Raw genomic sequence first — 20,478 nt, forward strand, 5'->3', positions numbered from 1 at the left:
TTAAAAAATGAGGGTCCTGCCAGAATGAGGGACTTAAAGAAATTAGTATTAGTAATGAAATAGTACTGGAGAAATTAATGGGGCTAAAAGCCGACAAATCCCCTGGACCTGTTGGCCTACATCCTAGGGTTTAAAAGCGGTAGCTACAGGGATAGTGGATGCATTGGGTGTGATTTTCCAGAAGTCCCAAAGTCTCGAAAGGTCCCTGGGGATTGGAAGGTAGCAAACGTAACCCCGCTAGTCAAGAAAGGAGGGAGAAAGAAAACAGGGAACTACAGGCCAGTTAGCCCGACATCAGCAGTAGGGAAAATGCTAGAATCTATAAATCGGTCAATTATTAATCCTAATTGTGGTTAAATACACAACTCACTGCTACCAGTTCATTCCAAAATCACTCTTAAAATAGGACGTTCAATGGGAACACACAAAAAGCCTGAGAGAAGGTCCCTCAATGTCCCCGCTATCCACCAGATGGTCCAATCGGGAGCTCGGACCTACCCCACTGCATTTGCTTTGCCCTATTTAGTTAGATGACAATAATCTTAACGAGATCTCCACAATGCCAATATTTAAAGGGAAGAATTAAACATGAGTTATTGTGTAAAATAACATGAAACATCAGGGACTACAGACACCTAATTAAACATCAGGGGGTCGTAATTCCCCATTGCCCCGGGTGGGGGCCATAACCTCTCCGGGGCCAGACAAGTCCCGCCCCGGAAGCGAAATTCCGGTTACTGGCCCTCACAGGAAGTGGAGCGTAATGTTGCATGCTCCACTTCCTCTCGGGGCAGAATCCGGGGCGCGACTTGGGCCTCTCCGCATCGCCCTGATGCCCCAAGGCCACAACTGGAGTACTGCGTGTAGTTCTGGTCTCCGTATTTACGAAAGGATATACTTGCATTGGAGGCAGTTCAGAGAAGGTTCACTCGGTTGATTCCAGAGATGCGGGGTTTGACTTATGAAGATAGGTTGAGTAGGTTGGGCCTATACTAATTGGAATTCAGAAGGATGAGAGGTGATCCTATTGAAAGATAAAAGATAATGAGGGGGCTCGACAAGGTGGATGCAGAGAGGATATTTCCACTCATAGGGGAAACTAAAACTAGGGGACATAGTCTCAGAATAAGGGCCCGCCCATTAAAACTGCAATGAGGAGGAATTTCTTCTCTCAGAGGGTTGTAAATCTGTGGAATTCTCTGCCTCAGAAAGTTGTGGAGGCTGGGTCATTGAATATATTTAAGGTGGAGATGGACAGATTTTTGAGCGATAAGGGAGTGAAGGGTTATGGGGAGCGGGCGGGGAAGTGGAGCTGAGTCCATGATCAGATCAGCCACGATCTTATTAACTGGCGGAGCAGGCTCGAGGGGCCGAATGGCCGACCCCTGCTCCCATTTCCTATGTTCTTATTGTAACGTTCCTCCCCTGCCATTAAAGGGGAGGAACGCTATGACTCTGCAGATCCTTTGATGGCCTCCACCAGGCCACCAGGGTGAAGGCATGCTGTGGCCGCAGCCCGGCACCGAGACGGATCGCAAGGCTACACGATCGCGGTGCGGACGTCGCGGAAGTATCGGTCAACGGCCCCACCGGTGATGCGGGGGGCGGGGGCGGGGGCGGGGTGGAGAACAAAAGATGGTGATGCGCGGCGCAGCGCACCCTCCCCCCTTTAAGTTTCGCCCTGCGATGGGTGACTGGTCTGGATCGCGGTCATTGTCCGCGTCGGCCTCACGGGGCAGTGGACAATGTCCGGCATGGGGTGGAAAGGAGTCGGTGCACACCGCAGCAGCCCGGGCCGCTAATGCCTTCATGCCCCCGCGCACTCCTGCGAAATAGCGCCCCCCCCTCTCCCCCACTTGGCAGGGGAAACTCTTCGGAGGCGCTAATGTGAGGTGACCAACGGGGTAAGTTCGGCCCCCCAGGTACAAACGTTGGGTGATTATGAGTTAATTAAATCCAGGTATAAATGAAACCCCCTTTTGAGATATTTCAGTCATAATACTCTACTGGCCTGTATTGATCAGAACAGCTCCACACCGCGTTCCATTAAAGACAAAAATGCAATCTAAAAGCTCTACTAATAAACTTGAAAATATTTTATGCCCATTATCATAAAATGTAACGTTTTCTTAATTACAGGATTCAAACTATAAATGACACTCATGTTCTGGTGTGTTCCAGGTCGCAGTCCACACCAGCTCTGATGTTGGGTTACACCAGAAGCCGTCCTCTCCTTACAGACACCGACATGGTAAATACAACAACAGCCTGCGTTTATATAGCGCCTTTAACGCAGTAAAACGTCCCAAGGTGCTTCACAGGAGTGTGACTGACAAGGAATTGTGCATTTGCAGCATTTTCTGCTTTAGTTTCAGGTTTCAAACATTGGCTGCCTGTTTATCCCCACACATTACCTGGCGAGTGTTTCTCCACGATCACAAGGTCCTTCCGAGTGCTGCTTTCTGTGGGGACGCTGGTGGGCTTTGGCACGGGTTTTGCACTGCGAGGAATATCTGGGGAAACACAAGGGCAGAGTGAGCATCCCGACATAACCCAGACAGGGGCCGCTCAAACCCGCTTCATTCTCACAAAAACCCCACGTTTCATTAGAAGTCAATTTCAAGAGCTTCCTTCTGTCGTGCCAACAACAAAGAGAGGATTTACCATCCGTCCCTTTCAGGACTAGCCGCCTCCTAAACAACAACATCCTGCAATTATATAGAAAGAAAAGACTTGCATTTATATAGCACCTTTCACAACCACCACACGTATCAAAGCACTTTACAGCCAATGAAGTACTTTTGGAGTGTAGCCACTGTTGGAATGTGGGAAACGCAGCAGCCAATGTACGCACAGCAAGCTCCCACACACAGCAATATGATAATGACCAGATAATCTGTTTTTTGTGATGCTGATTGAGGGATAAATTTTGGACATGACACTGAGGATAACTCCCCTGTTTTTCTTCAAAATAGTGCCGTGGGATCTTTTACATGCACCTGAGAGAGCAGACAGGGCCTCGGTTTAACATCTCATCTGAAAGACGTCACCTCCGACAGTGCAGCCCTCCCTCAGTACTGCCCCTCCGACAGTGCAGCACTCCCTCAGTACTGCCCCTCCGACAGTGCAGCACTCCCTCAGTACTGCCCCTCCGACAGTGCAGCACTCCCTCAGTACTGCCCCTCCAACAGTGTGGTGCTCCCTCAGCACTGCCCCTCCGACAGTGCGGCACTCCCTCAGTACTGCCCCTGCAACAGTGTGGCGCTCCCTCAGCACTGCCCCTCCGACAGTGCGGTGCTCCCTCAGTACTGCCCCTCCGACAGTGCGGCGCTCCCTCAGTACTGCCCCTCCGACAATGCGGCACTCCCTCAGTACTGCACTGGAGTAATTGGTAGAGGATTAGAGGAGGAGAACTTTTTTCACCCAGAGGGTGGGAGTGGGGGTCTGGAACTCGCTGCCTGAAAGTGTGGTAGAGACAGAGACCCTCACCACATTTGAAAAGGACTTGAATATGCTCCTAGAGTGGGATTTGAACCCACAACTTCTGAGTCAGAGGCGAGAGTGCTACCCACTGAGCCACAGCGCCAGTAACATAGTAAAATGTCCCAAGGCGCTTCACAGGAGCGTTATAAAACAAAATTTGACACCGAGCCAGTTAAGGAGATATTAGGACAGGTGACCAAAAGCTTGCTCAAAGAGGTGGGTTTTAAGGAGCGTCTTAAAGGAGGAAAGAGAGGTAGAGAGGTGAAGAGGTTTAGGGAGGGAGTTCCAGAGCTTGGGGCCCAGGCAACAGAAGGCACGGTTGCCACTAAAGCGCTCGTACAATGAATTCCTTCCATGGTGCCTGATATTTTCAGAATTTATTTTGAGAGGGGAATTAATGAAATTAATGCTCTACTCCTTTTCCTTCTTCTGTTAACCTCCATCCCCACTTTCTCCTGGTAACACACACCATTCCCAGCATGGGATTTAGCCACGCGTGTGATTCCCCAAGCCTCTGTCAATGCCAGGCACCAGGAGTCAGTCCACATTGGCAGTGATTGACTCCCTGTGTCACCCTCCAGTCCCCTGGGGAAACAACTCTTCGATTTATGTGCAGTCGGCCTGTTTGATCTATGATCTTCTTCCACAGGTTGATAGTGGCTAAAATCCCCCCTAGCATCGATGCTTTTGCTTGCGCTGTCTGCAATCTAATCATTTTGATTTCCTTCCAAAAAAAGATAACATTTGCGAAGTTTGGGTAAAACTGTACTGACTTTTACTGACATTAATTGTTCGGTTAACACTTTTAATTACTTTTATTATCAGCTTATTAAGGTGAGGGATGGTAGTGCTGGGAATAGAACACATTCTGTTTGAAGCATTTAGTGTTACTCAAACACAGAGTAAAGTTCCCTCTATAACAACAACAACCTGTATTTATATAGCGCCGTTAACGTAGTGCAACGTCCCAAGCCGCTTCACATGAGTGTTATGGATAAAAAATTTGACGCCGAGCCGTATAAGTAGAGATTAGCGCAGGTGACTAAAAGCTTGGTCTCAAAGAGGTATGTTTTAAGGAGCATCTTGAAGGAGGGTTTAGGCAGGGAGTTCCAGAGCTTGGGGCCCAGGCAACAGAAGGCACGGCCACCAACAGTTGAGTGATTATAATCAGGGATGTTCAAGAGGGCAGAATTAGAGGAGCGCAGAGATCTCGGGGATGGGTTGTGGGGCTGGAGGAGATTACAGAGATAGGGAGGGGCAGAGGCCATGGAGGGATTTGAAAATAGGGATGAGAATTTTGAAAATCGAGGCGTTGCTGAACCGGGAGCCAATGTAGGTCAGCGAGGTGCAACAATGTGCTTCAGCCCTCACCTCAGAAGATAATTATTTTTATTTATTTGTTCACAGGATGTGGGTGTCACTGGCAAAGCTGGCATTTATTGCCCATCCCTAATCACCCTCAAGACTGTGGTGGTGAGTCACCTTCTTGAATACAAATGTCTCGCTGGGCCATTTCAGGGGCAGTTAAGAGTCAATCCCATTGCTGTGGGTCTGGAGTCACATATAGGCCCAGACCGGGTAAGGGCGGCAGATTTCCTTCCCTAAAGGACATTAGTGAACCAGATGGGTTTTTATGACAATCTGGTAGTTTCATGGTCACTATTACTGATACTAGCTTTTTATTTCATTCCAAGTTTATTTAATTATTTTTTTGAATTTAAATTCTCCAGCTGTGGTGGGATTTGAACTCATGTCTCTGAATCATTAGACCAGGTCTCTGGATTACTGGTCCACAGTGACATAACCACTGTGCTACTGTATCATTCCTACTGCATTAATGCTATTCCGCTCCCTGCCCTCCCCCTTTCCCACACCAGACATTAGGAGTAAGAAGATACTGCCAATTGTGGTTGAATTATGAGCAATTTGGTGCTGTGAGATCGTCCCCAGCAGGACCTGGAGTAAGACCGACCAAATGCATTTCACATTGGACCCCACAGCCAGCACACAGAGCATATTTTCATACCATCAATCTGGGCTGAAGTCAAATCTAGTTTTCTAAGGCCAAAGATCAGCATCTAACCCACTGCATCACTCAGTCCCCAGTTTTGTTTGTAATTTTAGAGAAATTAAATGTTTTTCCCCAAGAAATGGAGTGACCCATCCTGGTGGTGAATTAATCAGCGTCGGAAGGATGTGAATGGGTCATGCGTTCTTAGAGACAGTTACATCATGTACGAAGCCACATCCTTGTTCGATTCTTACCGAACTGTTTATTTGTGTTTCAAACCCAGTAATTAAAGCCATGCATGATTTATATTACATTATCTCACGTCTGTGGTTTGAAACACGATTCTCTCTTTGAACTGAGGACGTTGCTCTGATTGCAGCCGACAAATTCTTAGCGTAGTTGCATCTTTCCAGCCTTGCGCTTATTATCCCAACTCAACCGACGCTCCCTTCTAGCCTAGCTCTTTCAATCTCACTTTTCCTCCCTCTCCTTGATTATGGATTTCGATCTTGCTACTTTCCCACCGGATGTTTTCTGGCTCGGTGATTCCCTCACAGCTTGACCCCGCCCAAGAATGGGGCAAATGATTACTTATCGCAAACAATGAAGTTGCTAAAATCATGATGGACAGCATGTTGTATAAATAAAAGATTATCAGTGGCGTTAGTTTACCAGTGAAAACTAGGGGGCATAATCTTAGAATAAGGGGCCGCCCATTTAAAATTAAGATGAGGAGGAATTTCTTCTCTCAGAGGGTTGTAAATCAGTGGAGTTTGCTGCCTCAGAGAGCTGTGAAAGCTGGGACATTGAGTAAATTTAAGACGGAAATAGTTTCTTAACCGATAAGGGGATAAGGAGTTATGGGTGCGGGCAGGGAAGTGGAGCTGAGTCCATGATCGGATTAGCCATGATTGTATTAAATAACGGAGCAGGCTCGAGGGGCCTGTATGGCCTACTCCTGTTCCTATTTCTTATAAGAACATAAGAACATAAGAAATAGGAGCAGGAGTCAGCCATTTGGTCCCTCGAGCCTGCTCCGCCATTCAATAAGATCATGGCTGATCTGATCATGAACTCAGCTCCACTTCCCCGCCCGCTCCCCATAACCCCTTATCCCCTTATCGTTTAAGAAACTGTCTAGTTCTGTCTTAAATTTATTCAATGTCCCAGCTTCCACTGCTCTCTGAGACAGCAAATTCTTATGAAATTATATTCTTATGAAAACAAGAGTTAATGTACAGTCTATTAGTCATCAACATTCATTGTCAAGGCTGAAAGGTGATAAAGACTTGCATTTATATAGCGCCTTTCACAACCTCAGATCATCCTAAAGCGCTTTACAGCCAATGAAGCACTTTTGGAGTGCAGTCACTGTTGTAATGTAGGAAAGGCAGCAGCCAATTTGTGCACAGCAAGCTCCCACACACAGCAATGCGATAATGACCAAATAATCTGTTTTAGTGATGTTGATTGAGGGATAAACATCGACCAGGACACCGGGGATAACTCCCCTGCTCTTCTTCAAAATAGTGCCGTGGGATTCTTTACGTCCACCCGAGAGAGCAGACGGGGCCTCGGTTTAACGTCTCATCCGAAAGACGACACCTCTGACAGTGCAGCACTCCCTCAGCACTGCACTGGAGTGTCAGCCTAGATTTTTGTGCTCAAGTCCCTGGAATGGGACTTGAACCCACAACCTTCTGACCCAGAAGCGAGGAGAGGGTGGCTGATGCTGGGGTACCATATTTCAGCAAGGCCTTCAGGAGAGCAGGAGGGGAGAAAATTGAGAGATAGAGGAAGAAAAGAACAACCTAAGTCTGTAAGTAACTTTCCTCAAAGTGTTATGTATGGCAATAAATTTTGATTTGTTCATTCAGTTATTCAATTAATTTTAACTGAATATATTTACTTCATAAATGTCCATTCACCTGTCGGAATCTAGTAAACGGACAGAACTCAAACCAAAGCCTCCATATTTGATTGATGTGCAAGATATGTACATTGTTTTTCAGCGGTAAGTTATTAACCCTGTGTCTGGAACGGGAACACAATAAGCAACGCGATGCTCTCCGAGAACAGTCCATTTCTTTGGAAATGTCTAATTTCTTTTACAGGTTGAGCGTCCAAAATCCGGAGTTCCGAAATTCGGAATGTTCCGAAATCCGGATTCCCCCGACTTGGCCCCGGCCCGACCTCACCCCGGCTCTCGGCAGCTCGACCTCGCCCCCTTACCTCGGCGGCCCGACCTCGCCTCCCACCCCACAACCGTCCCCACCAACCCCACCCCCCCCCCCCCACCCCCACCCCCGCCAACCCCACCTACCTCGGCTCAGGCAAAGACGTTCCGAAATCCAGAAATACCCGGAATCCGGAATGGCCTTGGCCGCAAGGTTTCCGGATTTCGGACGACACACTGTACCTTCATTGTTCTTGGGATGTGAGCAGCACTGGAACGATCACATTTCTGTTCGTTCCGAGTTGCCCCGAGCCATTGTTTTACAACTGAGGGATTTGCTGGGGTCACTTGGAGCCAATCGCGTGGCATGGGACTGGACTCACATGTTGGCCAGGCTGGGGAGGTCGAGCAGGATCCCGTCCCCGAGGGGCACTGGTTGGATTTTACGACATTCTGGCAGCTTTTATGCCACTTTTTTTCTCCCCCAGCACCAGCCAGCAGGAAATGGGTACTGAGGTTGAATGATCAGCCATGATCTTGTTGAATGGCGGTGCAGGCTTGAAGGGCCGAATGGCCTGCTCCTGCACCTAATTTCTAAGTTTCTATGCTTCAGCCCACAAATGAAAAGATTTAACGAAGCCAGTTTTAGAAGTAGCCACAGAGAGATTTGTAGGCGCGACCTCTGGGATACAGGTCTCGTCCCAAAGCTGCTGCTTCTTCTTCAGCAGCCCCTCGAGGTCGAGGATAACTTGCTTCCTCACTAACATGAGTGCTCAGGTGACTAATGACTTTGTTTTAAAGGGTGGAAGATGCCTGTGCGTGGATTTCTTTTAACGTGGGGTGGCCGTTGCACACCAGCCAGCCACACGGGCTTGACAGAGCTGGGTCTTGGTCCAGTGGCAAGGGTTAACCAGGACGACTGGAGACCTGCTCTGCTGCGTGGGCCCAAAGCCTCTACACCACCACACACAGCCATCTGGAATCATTAACACTGACATTTTGTTCGCCCCATAACAGAAAAAAGTAGAAGAAAAAGTTGAGTGGTTACCGATTGGTCGGTTTCTTTGTGAGACCTTGCAGCCAATCACCTTCACCTTCAGGGCAATCCTATGGTGCCATTGCTGTGGACTAATGCGAATGTAACGCCCCACAAACGATGGGATAAAATTGTTCCGAGCCAGTTGTTGGTAGTTCACGTTTCCTTCGAAAACCTTTTCGGAAAAAAGGAAAATAAAAATAAAATGCAGAACAAAATGTAGGTGGGTCACCATTTGAAAGAGTATAAATATCAACGTATAGTTGGAGATTATAACTCAGCATTCAATTAGTTAGTTACATTTTAAATGGTGAGAAACTATGAAATGTTGGTCGGAGGGATGTGAGGGCTCTTGTGCACAAAACACAGAGAGTTGGCATGCAGGCACAGTGAGCAATTCGGAAGGCCAATGGCATGTCGTCCTTTATTGCAAGGCGGCTGGAGTACAAGAGTAAGGAAGTCTTGCTACAATTGTACAGGGCCTTTGTGAGGCCACACCCAGTGTACTGTGCATAGTCTTGGTCTTATTTAAGGAAGGATATACTTGCCTTAGAGGCGGTGCAACAAAGGTTCACTAGATTGATCCTTGGGGTGAGAGGTTTGTCCTATCAGGAAAGATTGCGTAGATTGAGCCGATACTCTCTGGAGTTTAGAAGAATGAGAGGTGATCTCATTGAAACATCTAAGATTCTGAGGAGGATTGACAGGGTAGATGCTGGGAGGTTGTTTCCCCCGGGCTGGAGAGTCTAGACCAGCGGGCATAGTCTCAGGATAAGGGGTCGGCCATTTAGGACTGAGATGAGGAGGAATTTCTTCACTCAGAGGGTGGTGAATCTTTGGAATTCTCTGCCCCAGAGGGCTGTGGATGCTCAGTCTTTGAGTATATTCAAGGCTGAGATCGATAGATTTTTGAACTTTGGGCGAAGCAAGGGATATGGAGATCGGACGGGAAAGTGGAGTTGAGGTCAATGATCAACCATGATCTTATTGAATGGCGGAGCAGGCTCGAGGGGCCGAATGGCCAACTCCTACTCCTAATTCTTATGTTCTTAAACAAGATGTACCTTGTCTTCCTTGCTATGCTTTCTCTTATAGGTTCTCCAGATATTCCCATCTTTGCTGTAGGAGATCTTGTACGTCTTCACATAAAAGTTATAGTCATTGTTCGTGCTGCCTTTGGTCACAATCCCTGAAAGTTTAGGTGGCACAACACAGGCAATAAAACATAACACACTGGAGAACTGCAGTTAAATATATTTCTAGAATCATTTATAGTAGAGACACACTTTATATCTTTGCTCAACATCCTTAGTTGAATATTGAATCCTTATTGAATGTAGTTAAGGTGGAGATAGACAGATTTTTGAACAATAAGGGAGTCAAGGGTTATGGGGAGTGGGCAGGGAAGTGGAGCTGAGTCTAAGATCAGATCAGCCATGATCTTATTGAATGGCGGAGCAGGCTCGAGGGGCCAAATGGTCTACTCCTGCTCCTATTTCTTATGTTCTTATTTATCAACAAAGTATTCTTCTCAAAACAATATTCAATGGTAAAATCTGCTTTTCTCTTGCCGCGCTCTCCCTTTGCCTGACCTCCTCCCAGTGTGGTATGCCCACACTGATGCTGGTGGTTGTTGGTTCAGCATCGAAGTGACCCCATTTGTCCCAGTGTGATTCTGCATAGTACTGGAGCAGTGTTCAGCTGTAGGTGCTGTTACGGCTGAGCTTTATCCAGTCCTTGCCGTGGCCTCCAACACACGCATTTCTAGCGCGGGGGGGGGGGGTAGTCACTGAATAGCCTTATCCGGCACCCTCGGGACCTGGCCTGTCCTGAACGAGGGACTTTGCCAGATGAGGGGTGGTCACTTGTTTGGGTGGGCTGTGCCTTTGCGTGCTGTTGCTGGGGTAAGTATGTGTGTGTGCTGATTGGCTGGACCGACTGTCAGTCAGTCAGCCAATCAATGTGCAGGGGCCCCAAAGAGCCGGCCTCAACCCCCCCGGAGGGAGCGTTGTGGGGAGGAGTGGCTGGCCCGAGGACTGTGGCTGCAGGAGTTACAGCAGGGCAACGAGGAGGGGGGCAGCCGATCGAGGAGAAAGGTGATATTGGGGAGTAGGATTTTGGCGGTCGTGTTCTGCGCATGCACCACCCAGTGGCCAGGAATGATGCCGGACGAGGGATGGTGCCGGATAAGGGAGTCCCGGATAAGGGAGATTCAATCTGTTGTGTATCTGTAAAGTATGCACTCCCATGTTCTGCCACCAGGGAGCGCATCCCCTGAAGTCCCAAGGGATCCCAGCATCCCTTGGGAACACTGTATATACGCCGGCCCCTAAGGCCTGTTCCTCACTCTGGAGTGTCTTATTAAAGACTGAGGTCACTGTTACTTTAACCTCCCTGTGTGCAGTCTCATCTGTGTTAGGAACACAATAACTGGCGACGAGAATACGAACTCAACGCAAAGATGCAGCAAACTGTGGGCATCCTGGAGAAGTTCTCGGAGGATGAGGACTGGGAAGCCTATGTCGAACGGCTAGACCAGTACTTTGTAGCTAACAAGCTGGACGGAGAAGGAAGCGCTGCAAAAAGGAGAGCGGTCCTCCTCACAGCCTGCGGGGCACCGACCTACAGCCTCATGAAGAATCTTCTGGCTCTGATGAAACCCACAGATATGTCGTATAAGGAGCTGTGTGCACTGGTTTGGGAGCATCTTAACCCGAGGGAGAGCGTGCTGATGGCGGGGTATCGGTTCTACACGTGCCAGCGATCTGAAGGTCAGGAAGTGGCGAGCTACGTCGCCGAGCTAAGGTGACTTGCAGGACAATGTGAGTTTGATGGCTACCTGGAGCAGATGCTCAGAGACTTTTTTGTACTGGGCATTGGCCACGAGACTATCCTACGAAAATTTTGACGGTAGAGACACCAACGCTCAGTAAGGCTGTTGCAATACCACAGGCGTTTATGTCCACCAGTGATAACACCAAACAAATCTCTCAGCACACAAGTGCTAGCAATGTTCATAAATTAACTGGAACTGTGTCTGCGAGCAGAAATGTACAGGGCAGAAACCACGAGTCTGCAACTGGCAGCAGGCCTCAGGTGACCTAGATGACTCAGAGTCCGCAACAAAGGATGAATGCAAGGCAATTCACACCTTGTTGGCATTGTGGAGGCTTCCATTCAGCCTATTCATGCCGCTTCAAAGGGTATGTTTGCAAGAGCTGTGGAACACTGGGGCACCTCCAACGAGCTGCAAGCTCTGTAAAACCTGCTAACCACCACATGGCAGAGGAAGATCGGTCCATGGTGGATCAAAGCAATTTTGAGCCTCAGAGAGAGGAGGCAGATGCTGAAGTACACGGGGTACACACATTTTCGACGAAATGTCCACCTATAATGCTGAATGTAAAATTGAATGGCTTACCCGTAGCCATGGAACTGGACACTGGCGCGAGCCAATCCATCATGAGTAAAAAGATGTTTGAGAGACTGTGGTGCAACAAGGCACTCAGACCAGCCCTGAGCCCTAGCCACACGAAACTGAGAACGTACACCAAAGAGCTCATCACTGTCCTGGGCAGCGCCATGGTCAAGGTCACCTACGAGGGCACGGTGCACGAACTGCCACTCTGGATTGTCCCAGGCGATGGCCCCACACTGCTTGGAAGGAGCTGGCTGGGAAAAATCCGCTGGAACTGGGATGACATCCGAGCGCTATCACATGTCGATGAGGCCTTATGTATAGGTTCTTAAAAAATTTCCTTCCCTTTTTGAGCCAGGCATTGGAAACTTTTCCGGGACGAAAGTGCGGATCCACTTGGTCCCAGAGGCACAACCCATTCACCACAAGGCGCGAGCGGTACCTCACATGATGATGGAGAGAGTGGAAATTGAGGTGGACAGGCTGCAACGCGAGGGCATCATCTCCCCAGTGGAATTCAGCGAGTGGGCCAGCCCGATTGTTCCAATACTCAAAAGTGATGGCACGGTCAGGATTTGCGGCGATTATAAAGTAGCTATTAATCGTTTCTCGCTACAGGACCAATACCTGCTACCTAAGGCAGACGACCTATTTGCGATGCTGGGAGGAGGCAAGACGTTCACCAAGTTCGACCTGACTTCGGCTTACATGACGCAGGAGCTGGAGGAGTCTTCGAAGGGCCTCACCTGCATCAACACGCACAAGGGACTGTTCATCTACAACAGATGCCCGTTTGGAATTCGGTCGGCTGCAGCGATCTTCCAGAGAAACATGGAGAGCCTACTCAAGTCGGTACCACGCACGGTGGTTTTTCAGGATAACATACTAGTCACGGGTCGGGACACCGCCGAGCACATACAAAACCTGGAGGAGGTCCTCCAGCGACTGGATCGCGTAGGGCTGCGGCTGAAGAGGTCGAAATGCGTCTTCATGGCAACAGAAGTGGAGTTTTTGTGGAGAAAGGTCGCGGCGGACGGCATTCGGCCCACAGACGCCAAGACAGAGGCTATCAGGAATGCGCCCAGGCCACAGAACGTCATGGAGCTGCGGTCGTTCCTGGGACTCCTCAACTATTTTGGTAACTTCCTACCGGGGTTAAGCACCCTCTTAGAGCCCCTACATGTGTTATTGTGTAAAGGTGAGAACTGAGTATGGCGAAAAAAATCAAGTGATTGCTTTTGAGAAAGCCAGAAACATTTTATGCTCTGACAAGCTGCTTGTATTGTATAACCCGTGTAAAAGACTTGTGCTAGCTTGTGATGCCTCGTCGTACGGAGTCGGGTGTGTATTACAACAAGCTAACGTTGCGGGGAAGTTGCAACCTGTCACCCGTGCCTCCAGGAGCTTGTCTAAGGCCGAGAGGGTCTACAGCATGATTGAGAAAGAGGCATTAGCATGTGTGTTCGGGGTAAAGAAAATGCATCAGTACCTGTTTGGCCTCAAATTTGAGCTGGAAACTGATCACAAGCCTCTCATATCCCTGTTCGCTAAAAACAAGGGGATAAATACTAATGCCTCAGCTCGCATACAAAGGTGGGCACTTGCGCTATCAGCGTATAACTATACCATCCGCCACAGGCCAAGCACCGAGAACTGTGCGGATGCTCTCAGTCGACTACCATTGCCCACCACGGGGGTGGAAATGGCGCAGCCTGCAAACTTGTTGATGGTGGCGCAGCCTGCAGACTTGTTGATGGTCATGGAAGCATTTGAAAATGGTAAATCACCTGTCACGGCCTGCCAGATTAGGACTTGGACCAGCCAAGATCTTCTGCTGTCCCTAGTAAAAAACTGTGTACTGCATGGGAGCTGGGCCAGCATCCCCGTTGAAATGCAAGAGCTAATCAAGCCGTTCCAGCGGCGAAAGGACGAGCTGTCCATTCAGGCAGACTGCTTGTTATGGGGTAACCGCGTAGTGCTACCCAAAAAGGGCAGGGAGACGTTTATCTCGGATCTCCACAGCACACAGCCAGGTATAGTAATGATGAAAGCGATAGCCAGATCCCACATGTGGTGGCCCGGTATCGACTCTGACTTAGAGTCCTGTGTACGGCAATGCAGTGTATGTGCTCTGTTGAGCAACGCGCCCAGAGAGGCACCACTAAGTTTGTGGTCCTGGCCCTCCAGACCATGGTCGAGGATCCATGTCGACTATGCGGGCCCGTTTCTCGGTAAAATGTTCCTGGTGGTGGTGGATGCTTTTTCAAAATGGATTGAATGCGAAATAATGTCGGGAAGCACCGCCACCGCCACCATTGAAAGCCTGAGGGCCATGTTTGCCACCCACGGCCTGCCTGACATACTGGTCAGTGATAACGGGCCATGTTTCACCAGTGCCGAATTTAAAGAATTTATGACCCGCAATGGGATCAAACATGTCACCTTGGCCCCGTTTAAACCAGCCTCCAATGGGCAGGCAGAGCGGGCAGTACAAACAGAGCCTTAAACAAGTCACAGAAGGCTCACTCCAAACCCGCCTGTCCCGAGTACTGCTCAGCTACCGCACGAGACCCCACTCGCTCACAGGGGTGCCCCCGGCTGAGCTACTCATGAAAAGGACACTTAAAACCAGACTCTCGCTGGTTCACCCCAACCTGCATGATCAGGTAGAGAGCAGACGGCAGCAAATAAATGTAAACAATGGTCGTGCCACTGTATCACGGGAAATTGATCTGAATGACCCTGTGTATGTGCTAAACTATGGACATGGTCCCAAGTGGATCGCGGGCACGCTGATAGCTAAGGTGTTTGTAGTCAAACTAGACAATGGACAAATTTGCAGAAAGCACCTGGACCAAACGAGGCTGCGGTTCACAGACTGCCCTGAACAACCCACAGCAGACACCACCTTTTTCAAGCCCACAACACACACTCAAAGGATCAACGATACCACCCCGGACCAGGAAATCGAACCCATCACGCCCAACAGCGCAGCAAGGCCAGGCTCACCCAGCAGCCCTGCAGGGCCAACAACACGCCAGCCCAGCGAGGGCACAGCCAACACACCAGAACAGACATTTGTACCGAGGCGGTCCACAAGGGAAAGAAAGGCTCCCGACTGCCTCACCTTGTAAATAGTTTTCACTTTGATTTTGCCGGGAAGTGATGTTGTGTATCTGTAAAGCATGCACTCTCATGTTCCGCCACCAGGGAGCGCATCCCCTGAAGTCCCAAGGGATCCCAGCATGACACTGCCAATCAGGTGCCAATCAATGTTCCCATTGTTGTTGGTGTCAGCTGTGGCTCAGTGGGTACCACCCTTGCCTCTGAGTCAGAAGACTGTGGGTTCAAGTCCCACTTGAGGGACTGGAGCACAAAAAAAATATAGGCTGACATTCCCAATGCAGTGCTGAGGGAGTGCTGCACTGTTGGAGGTGCTGTCATTCGGATGAGATGTTAAACCGAGGCCCTGTCTGCTCTCTCAAGTGGACGTAAAAGATTCCATGGCACTATTTTGAAGAAGAGCAGGGAGTTATCCCCGGTGTCCTGGGGCCAATATTTATCCCTCAATCAACATCACTAAAACAGATTATCTGGTCATTATCACATTGCTGCTTGTGGGAGCTTGCTGTGCGCAAATTGGCTGCCGTGTTTCCCACATTACAACAGTGACTACACTCCAAAAGTACTTCATTGGCTGTAAAGCACTTCGAGACATCTGGTGGTTGTGAAAGGCTCTATATAAATGCAAGTCTTTCTTTAATTTGTTGTTGGCTGTGCAGAGCATTCACTTTTTCCGTGCCTGCGCAGTTATTTACGTTGGAAAGTCCGTGAGTGGCCTGCGCGGGAGCTCCGTGCAGCTTAGCGGGAATCCTGGTGCCATCATAGACCAACGACGGGGGAGATCGGGATTTGTGTGGGTTACGGCTCAGGCAACGGAGTTGGGGATGAGCTCGAGTCGATGTGGGACAGGAGGAAGGGGGGCCGGCGAGGAACGTTAGAATACTCGAGATTGGCGGTGACAAATCCATCGGTGAAGGTTCCCAAAGAGAACGGGCTGAGGCACGGCAGGCGACGGGCGACGTGACCGAGGTGGAAATAGAAAAGGGTAAGGCACCGCATGGGACAGTGGGCGGAGAGGGGGGTGGAGTCGACTGTGAGAGAACAGCGTTTGGGGGAAGTGGGGGAAGCGGGGGGGGGGGGGGATGGGAGGGCCAAAGACATTGGGGGAGAAATTCGGCGGGTTAGCGTCACCTGTTAGCACCACGCGCTCAGCCCCTCCCGCCCGAGCGCTGCGCTGTCAGCGCCTGCCGTCGACTTGCACTGCGCTCACTAGCCACGCCCACATGGTGACATCACCGAGTGCGTAACGCCCTCGTAGCGCCTGGCGCGACTTCCGACCGGGAAAGCAGTTAGTCCAGCGACGATCCCGGGGCGATATCGTCCGGAGAGCAAGGTGACTGGTGAAATGTAATTGTTTTAACTTCTATTTATTTGTGGCAGAGGTGGGGCAGTGTGGGTGCAGCTCATTGAAATTTTCACCTCGATTTTTTTTTGTCCTTCTCCAGGCGCTCGGAAGCCTCCTGCGCTCTCGCTCCGTTAGCGCCCGAGGAGGAGTGTGTAACGTTTCCCTCAGTGCTCCACTTGGGGCAATAGCGCTGAATATCCCACTTTGAGGCGGTAGACATTGCCCGGTGCTAAAGGTCGCGCCCCGGTACAGTTACCGCCCCAAAGCGGGCCGTACCGAATTTCCAGCTCTTTGGCTTCGGTCTTCGAGTGCTCTCCTCCTGACCCAGTTCAAGGGCATTGAGGCCCACTGTAGCCCCTCACTGCTAATGTGAATCGTTTTGACTGGAACAACATGCAAACAAACTGATAACTGAGGGAACATGCCAAGTTGTCCAACCACTATTTCATTCTTTTGGAATTAAAAGTCTTCAAAATTCATTTTTAAATTTAGTTCACTTGCAAAAGAGCTGCTCTGATGCTCACTGGGTATAAGCACCACTTGGCATGGCACTGCATGATCCAAGGAGTTCTAAAGTTCGATCTTTGGGCCGTGTGAACTTCGCTGTTCTCAGCTGGCCTGGCAGTGGGGTCATGACAGTTGTTCCACCCTGCCGCATCAGGCAGGAGAAAAGCAGAATTAGCTCCGGTTCCCATTCTTAATCATCAACCAGTGACTTGCTCAAGTCCCACTCCAGGGATTGGAGCATGTAAATCCAGGCTGACACTCCCAGTGCAGTGCTGAGAGAGTGCGACACTGTCAGAGGTGCCGTCTTTCGGATGAAATGCTAAACCGAGGCCCCTTCTGCTCTCTCTGGTGGACGTAAAAGATCCCATGGCACTATTTCAAAGAAGAGCAGGGGAGTTATCCTCGGTGTCCTGGGGCCAATATTTATCCCTCAATCAATGTGACAAAAAAACAGATTATCTGATCATTATCACATTGCTGTGTGTGGGAGCTTGCTGTGTGCAAATTGGCTGCCGTGTTTCCTACATTACAACAGTGACTACACTCCAAAAGTACTTCATTGGCTGTAAACCGCTTTGGGACATCTGGTGATCGTGAAAGGCGCTATATAAATGCAAGTCTTTCTTTTCCAGTTCCAGAATACTTATTCCTCGATGATGAAGTGCAGCTCAATCATTGGTATTTTCAATGTCGCCTTTTCACTGTGAAGTACATTCTCAAATCTCTGTGCACATTGCCCCAAACTACCGGTTCACTAGCAACTGTTGGGCAAGCTTTGGTGTCACTGCTTCCTCACCAAATATATGCCATTGCATTGTCAATAATACCCTCACCCACTTACAAATAATTCCAGGAATAATTAGTTCTCAGAAACTGCAATCTATTGTTGACATTTCTGAGTCACACAAGGTATGAAAGCACGAGTCTGATGAATGATATTTGGGAGATGCCTTGTTCTCTTTGAACTGCCTCTGTACCCACGAGCCACAGTGTTGCAAGTCTTGCTGGCAGTAACTTCTCAACATATTTGCTGATGATACAAAGATGGGTGGAAAAGCAAGTTGTGAGGAGGACATAAAGAGTGTGCAAAGGGATATAGACAGGTTAAGTGAATGGGCAAACATTTGGCAGATGGAGTATAATGTGGCAAAATGTGAGGTTGTCCACTTTGGCAGAAATAATAGAAAAGCAAATTATTATTTAAATGGAGAGAGACTAGATAATGCTGTGGTACAGAGAGATCTGGTTAGTATGCAGGTACAGCAAGTAATCAGGAAGGCAAATGGAATACTGGCCTTTATTGCAAGGAGTATAAAAGCAGAGAAGTCCTGCTACAACTGTACAGGGTGTTGGTGAGACCACACCTGGAGTACTGTGTACAGTTTTGGTCTCTTTATTTAAGGAGGGATATACTTGCATTGGAGGCAGTTCAGAGAAGGTTCACCAGGTTGATTCCTGAGATGAAAGGGTTGTCTTATGAGGAAAGGTTGAGCAGGTTGGGCCTATACTCATTGGAGTCTAGAAGAATGAGAGGTGATCTTATTGAAACATAAGATTCTTGTTATATATGCAGACTATAGATATACTCTCTGTGTAGTCACTGTATAGTTGCATAAGATGGAGACTTGTTACCTGATGTACTATTAATAAGGTTTACACTGTGTATATATACTATGCTGGCACCACTAGAGGGTGCAACTGGTGGAGACCAGGGTTTCCTGCCCCTGTTGTAGTGGCTGTCCACCAGAGGACACTGCGGTGGGAGACCTGAGGGTCACCTGCAGAGGTGTGCAGGGCCCAGTATAAAAGGCTGCCCACCATGCTTGTACCTCACTCTGGAGTTACGAATAAAGGACCAAGGTCACTACAGTTTGAGTACAACACATTGCCTCGTGGAGTCATTCATAAGTACATTACAGACATAATAATTCTGAGGGGGCTTGACAGGGTAGATGCAGAAAGGATGTTTCCTCTGGTAGGGGAATCTAGAACTAGGGGGTATAGTTTCAGAATAAGGGGTCGCCCATTTAAGATGGAGATGAGGAGGAATTTCTTCTCTTAGAGGGTCGTGAATCTTTGGAATTCTCTGCCCCAGAGAGCTGTGGAGGCTGGGTCATTGATTATATTTAAGATGAAAATAGAGAGATTCTTGAGTTTAGGGTTATGGGGAGCGGGCAGGAAGGCAGAGTTGAGGCCAAGATCAGATCAGCCATGATTTTATTGAATGGCGGAGCAGGCTCGAGGGGCCAAATGGCCGACTCCTGCTCCTATTTCTTATGTTCTTATGTTCTTAGCTTCGGTAAAAAAATGAATGGATCAAAATCAGTTCAAAACACTATCGGGAAGTATGTACAGCAAATCACATTGCTGAAATTGTTGAATCCATTGTCTGCCTCATAGCTGCAGGTAACTGTGAAGCATTGCAATGGAGTTTGTCCTCCTTTTGACCCTAAACCACTTAATGCTGCAACATCTTCCAGTAAACACTTGTGATAGCTGTGTTCCGGACAACATGTAGAAGCAGAATACTGCAAAAAACCCCCGTCTGAACATAGAACAGTTTCCTGAGTCCTTGGGAACGATGTGGATTATGAGCAGGGTCCCTGGGACTGTGCCGTACAGCGAGGCCAATCACTGCAGCGAGAGAATGTGCATTCTGCGGCAGCTCCATCTAGTTATTGACGCACAGTAGTAAAGGTTCCAAACATTTAAAGGGGGAGATATTCGATCGCTTAGCGCCACTGGAAAAGGTGGGAACAGGGGCACTAAAGGGCTCGGAGCCATGAGCGCCGGGATTCGCCCCCAATCGGCACATTCGGCGTGCCGGTACCGACAGCGCTGAGCAGTATCGCCCAGGAGTGCAACGCCCCTGGTATCCACAGCGTTTCGATATTAGGTTGTAGCGGCACCCATAGCGCCCCCTGGTGACAGCGCCTATGAAAGCGGGCGGTCAGAGCTGTCCCGGAGCGCTACGAGAAGGAACGACAGGAAAAGGCACGTTAATTTAATATTTTGCTGATTTATTTTTTGCGATTCACCTGTATTTGGGGGGATTAATTTATCGGGAATGTTTTTTTGTAGTGAGGCCTCTCTCAGGGCGCTCCGAGGCCGACTGTTTGGCTCGGGATTCTCAGTCGCTCAGCCGGAGAGAGGTGTGTAACGCCTCCTTGCACGCTCTGCCCCACACTCAGGGCCCAACACTCGAATATTTTGGCTGCCGACGCAAACAATTATCTGGCGCAAGATTTACCGTCCCGCTGCAGTTAGCGCCCGAAGTAGCCTCCAGCCCAATTTGCAACCCCGAATGTGTTAATGTGCTGCCAGTCCGATACCGGTACATGCAATTCCGGATCCTGTTGGAGCTGCTGACTCCTGCCTG

The 20,478-nt window shown here is 49.1% G+C and overlaps 1 protein-coding gene across 1 annotated transcript in view; it reads right to left on the minus strand.

The window, feature by feature from the left end:
* Nucleotides 1-20,478, minus strand: part of LOC139279272 (discoidin, CUB and LCCL domain-containing protein 1) — a 180,176-nt gene that overhangs the window by 26,323 nt on the left and 133,375 nt on the right. Inside the window, exons 9-11 of the mRNA XM_070898402.1 lie at nt 9,771-9,895; nt 8,719-8,881; nt 2,415-2,513 (exon numbers count right to left, since the gene is read on the minus strand). Of these exons, the coding sequence (XP_070754503.1) occupies nt 2,415-2,513; nt 8,719-8,881; nt 9,771-9,895 (387 nt within the window). The remainder of the gene's footprint in view (nt 1-2,414; nt 2,514-8,718; nt 8,882-9,770; nt 9,896-20,478) is intronic.

Source organism: Pristiophorus japonicus, chromosome 14, assembly GCF_044704955.1.
Source record: "Pristiophorus japonicus isolate sPriJap1 chromosome 14, sPriJap1.hap1, whole genome shotgun sequence".
Taxonomy (NCBI): Eukaryota; Metazoa; Chordata; class Chondrichthyes; family Pristiophoridae; genus Pristiophorus; species Pristiophorus japonicus.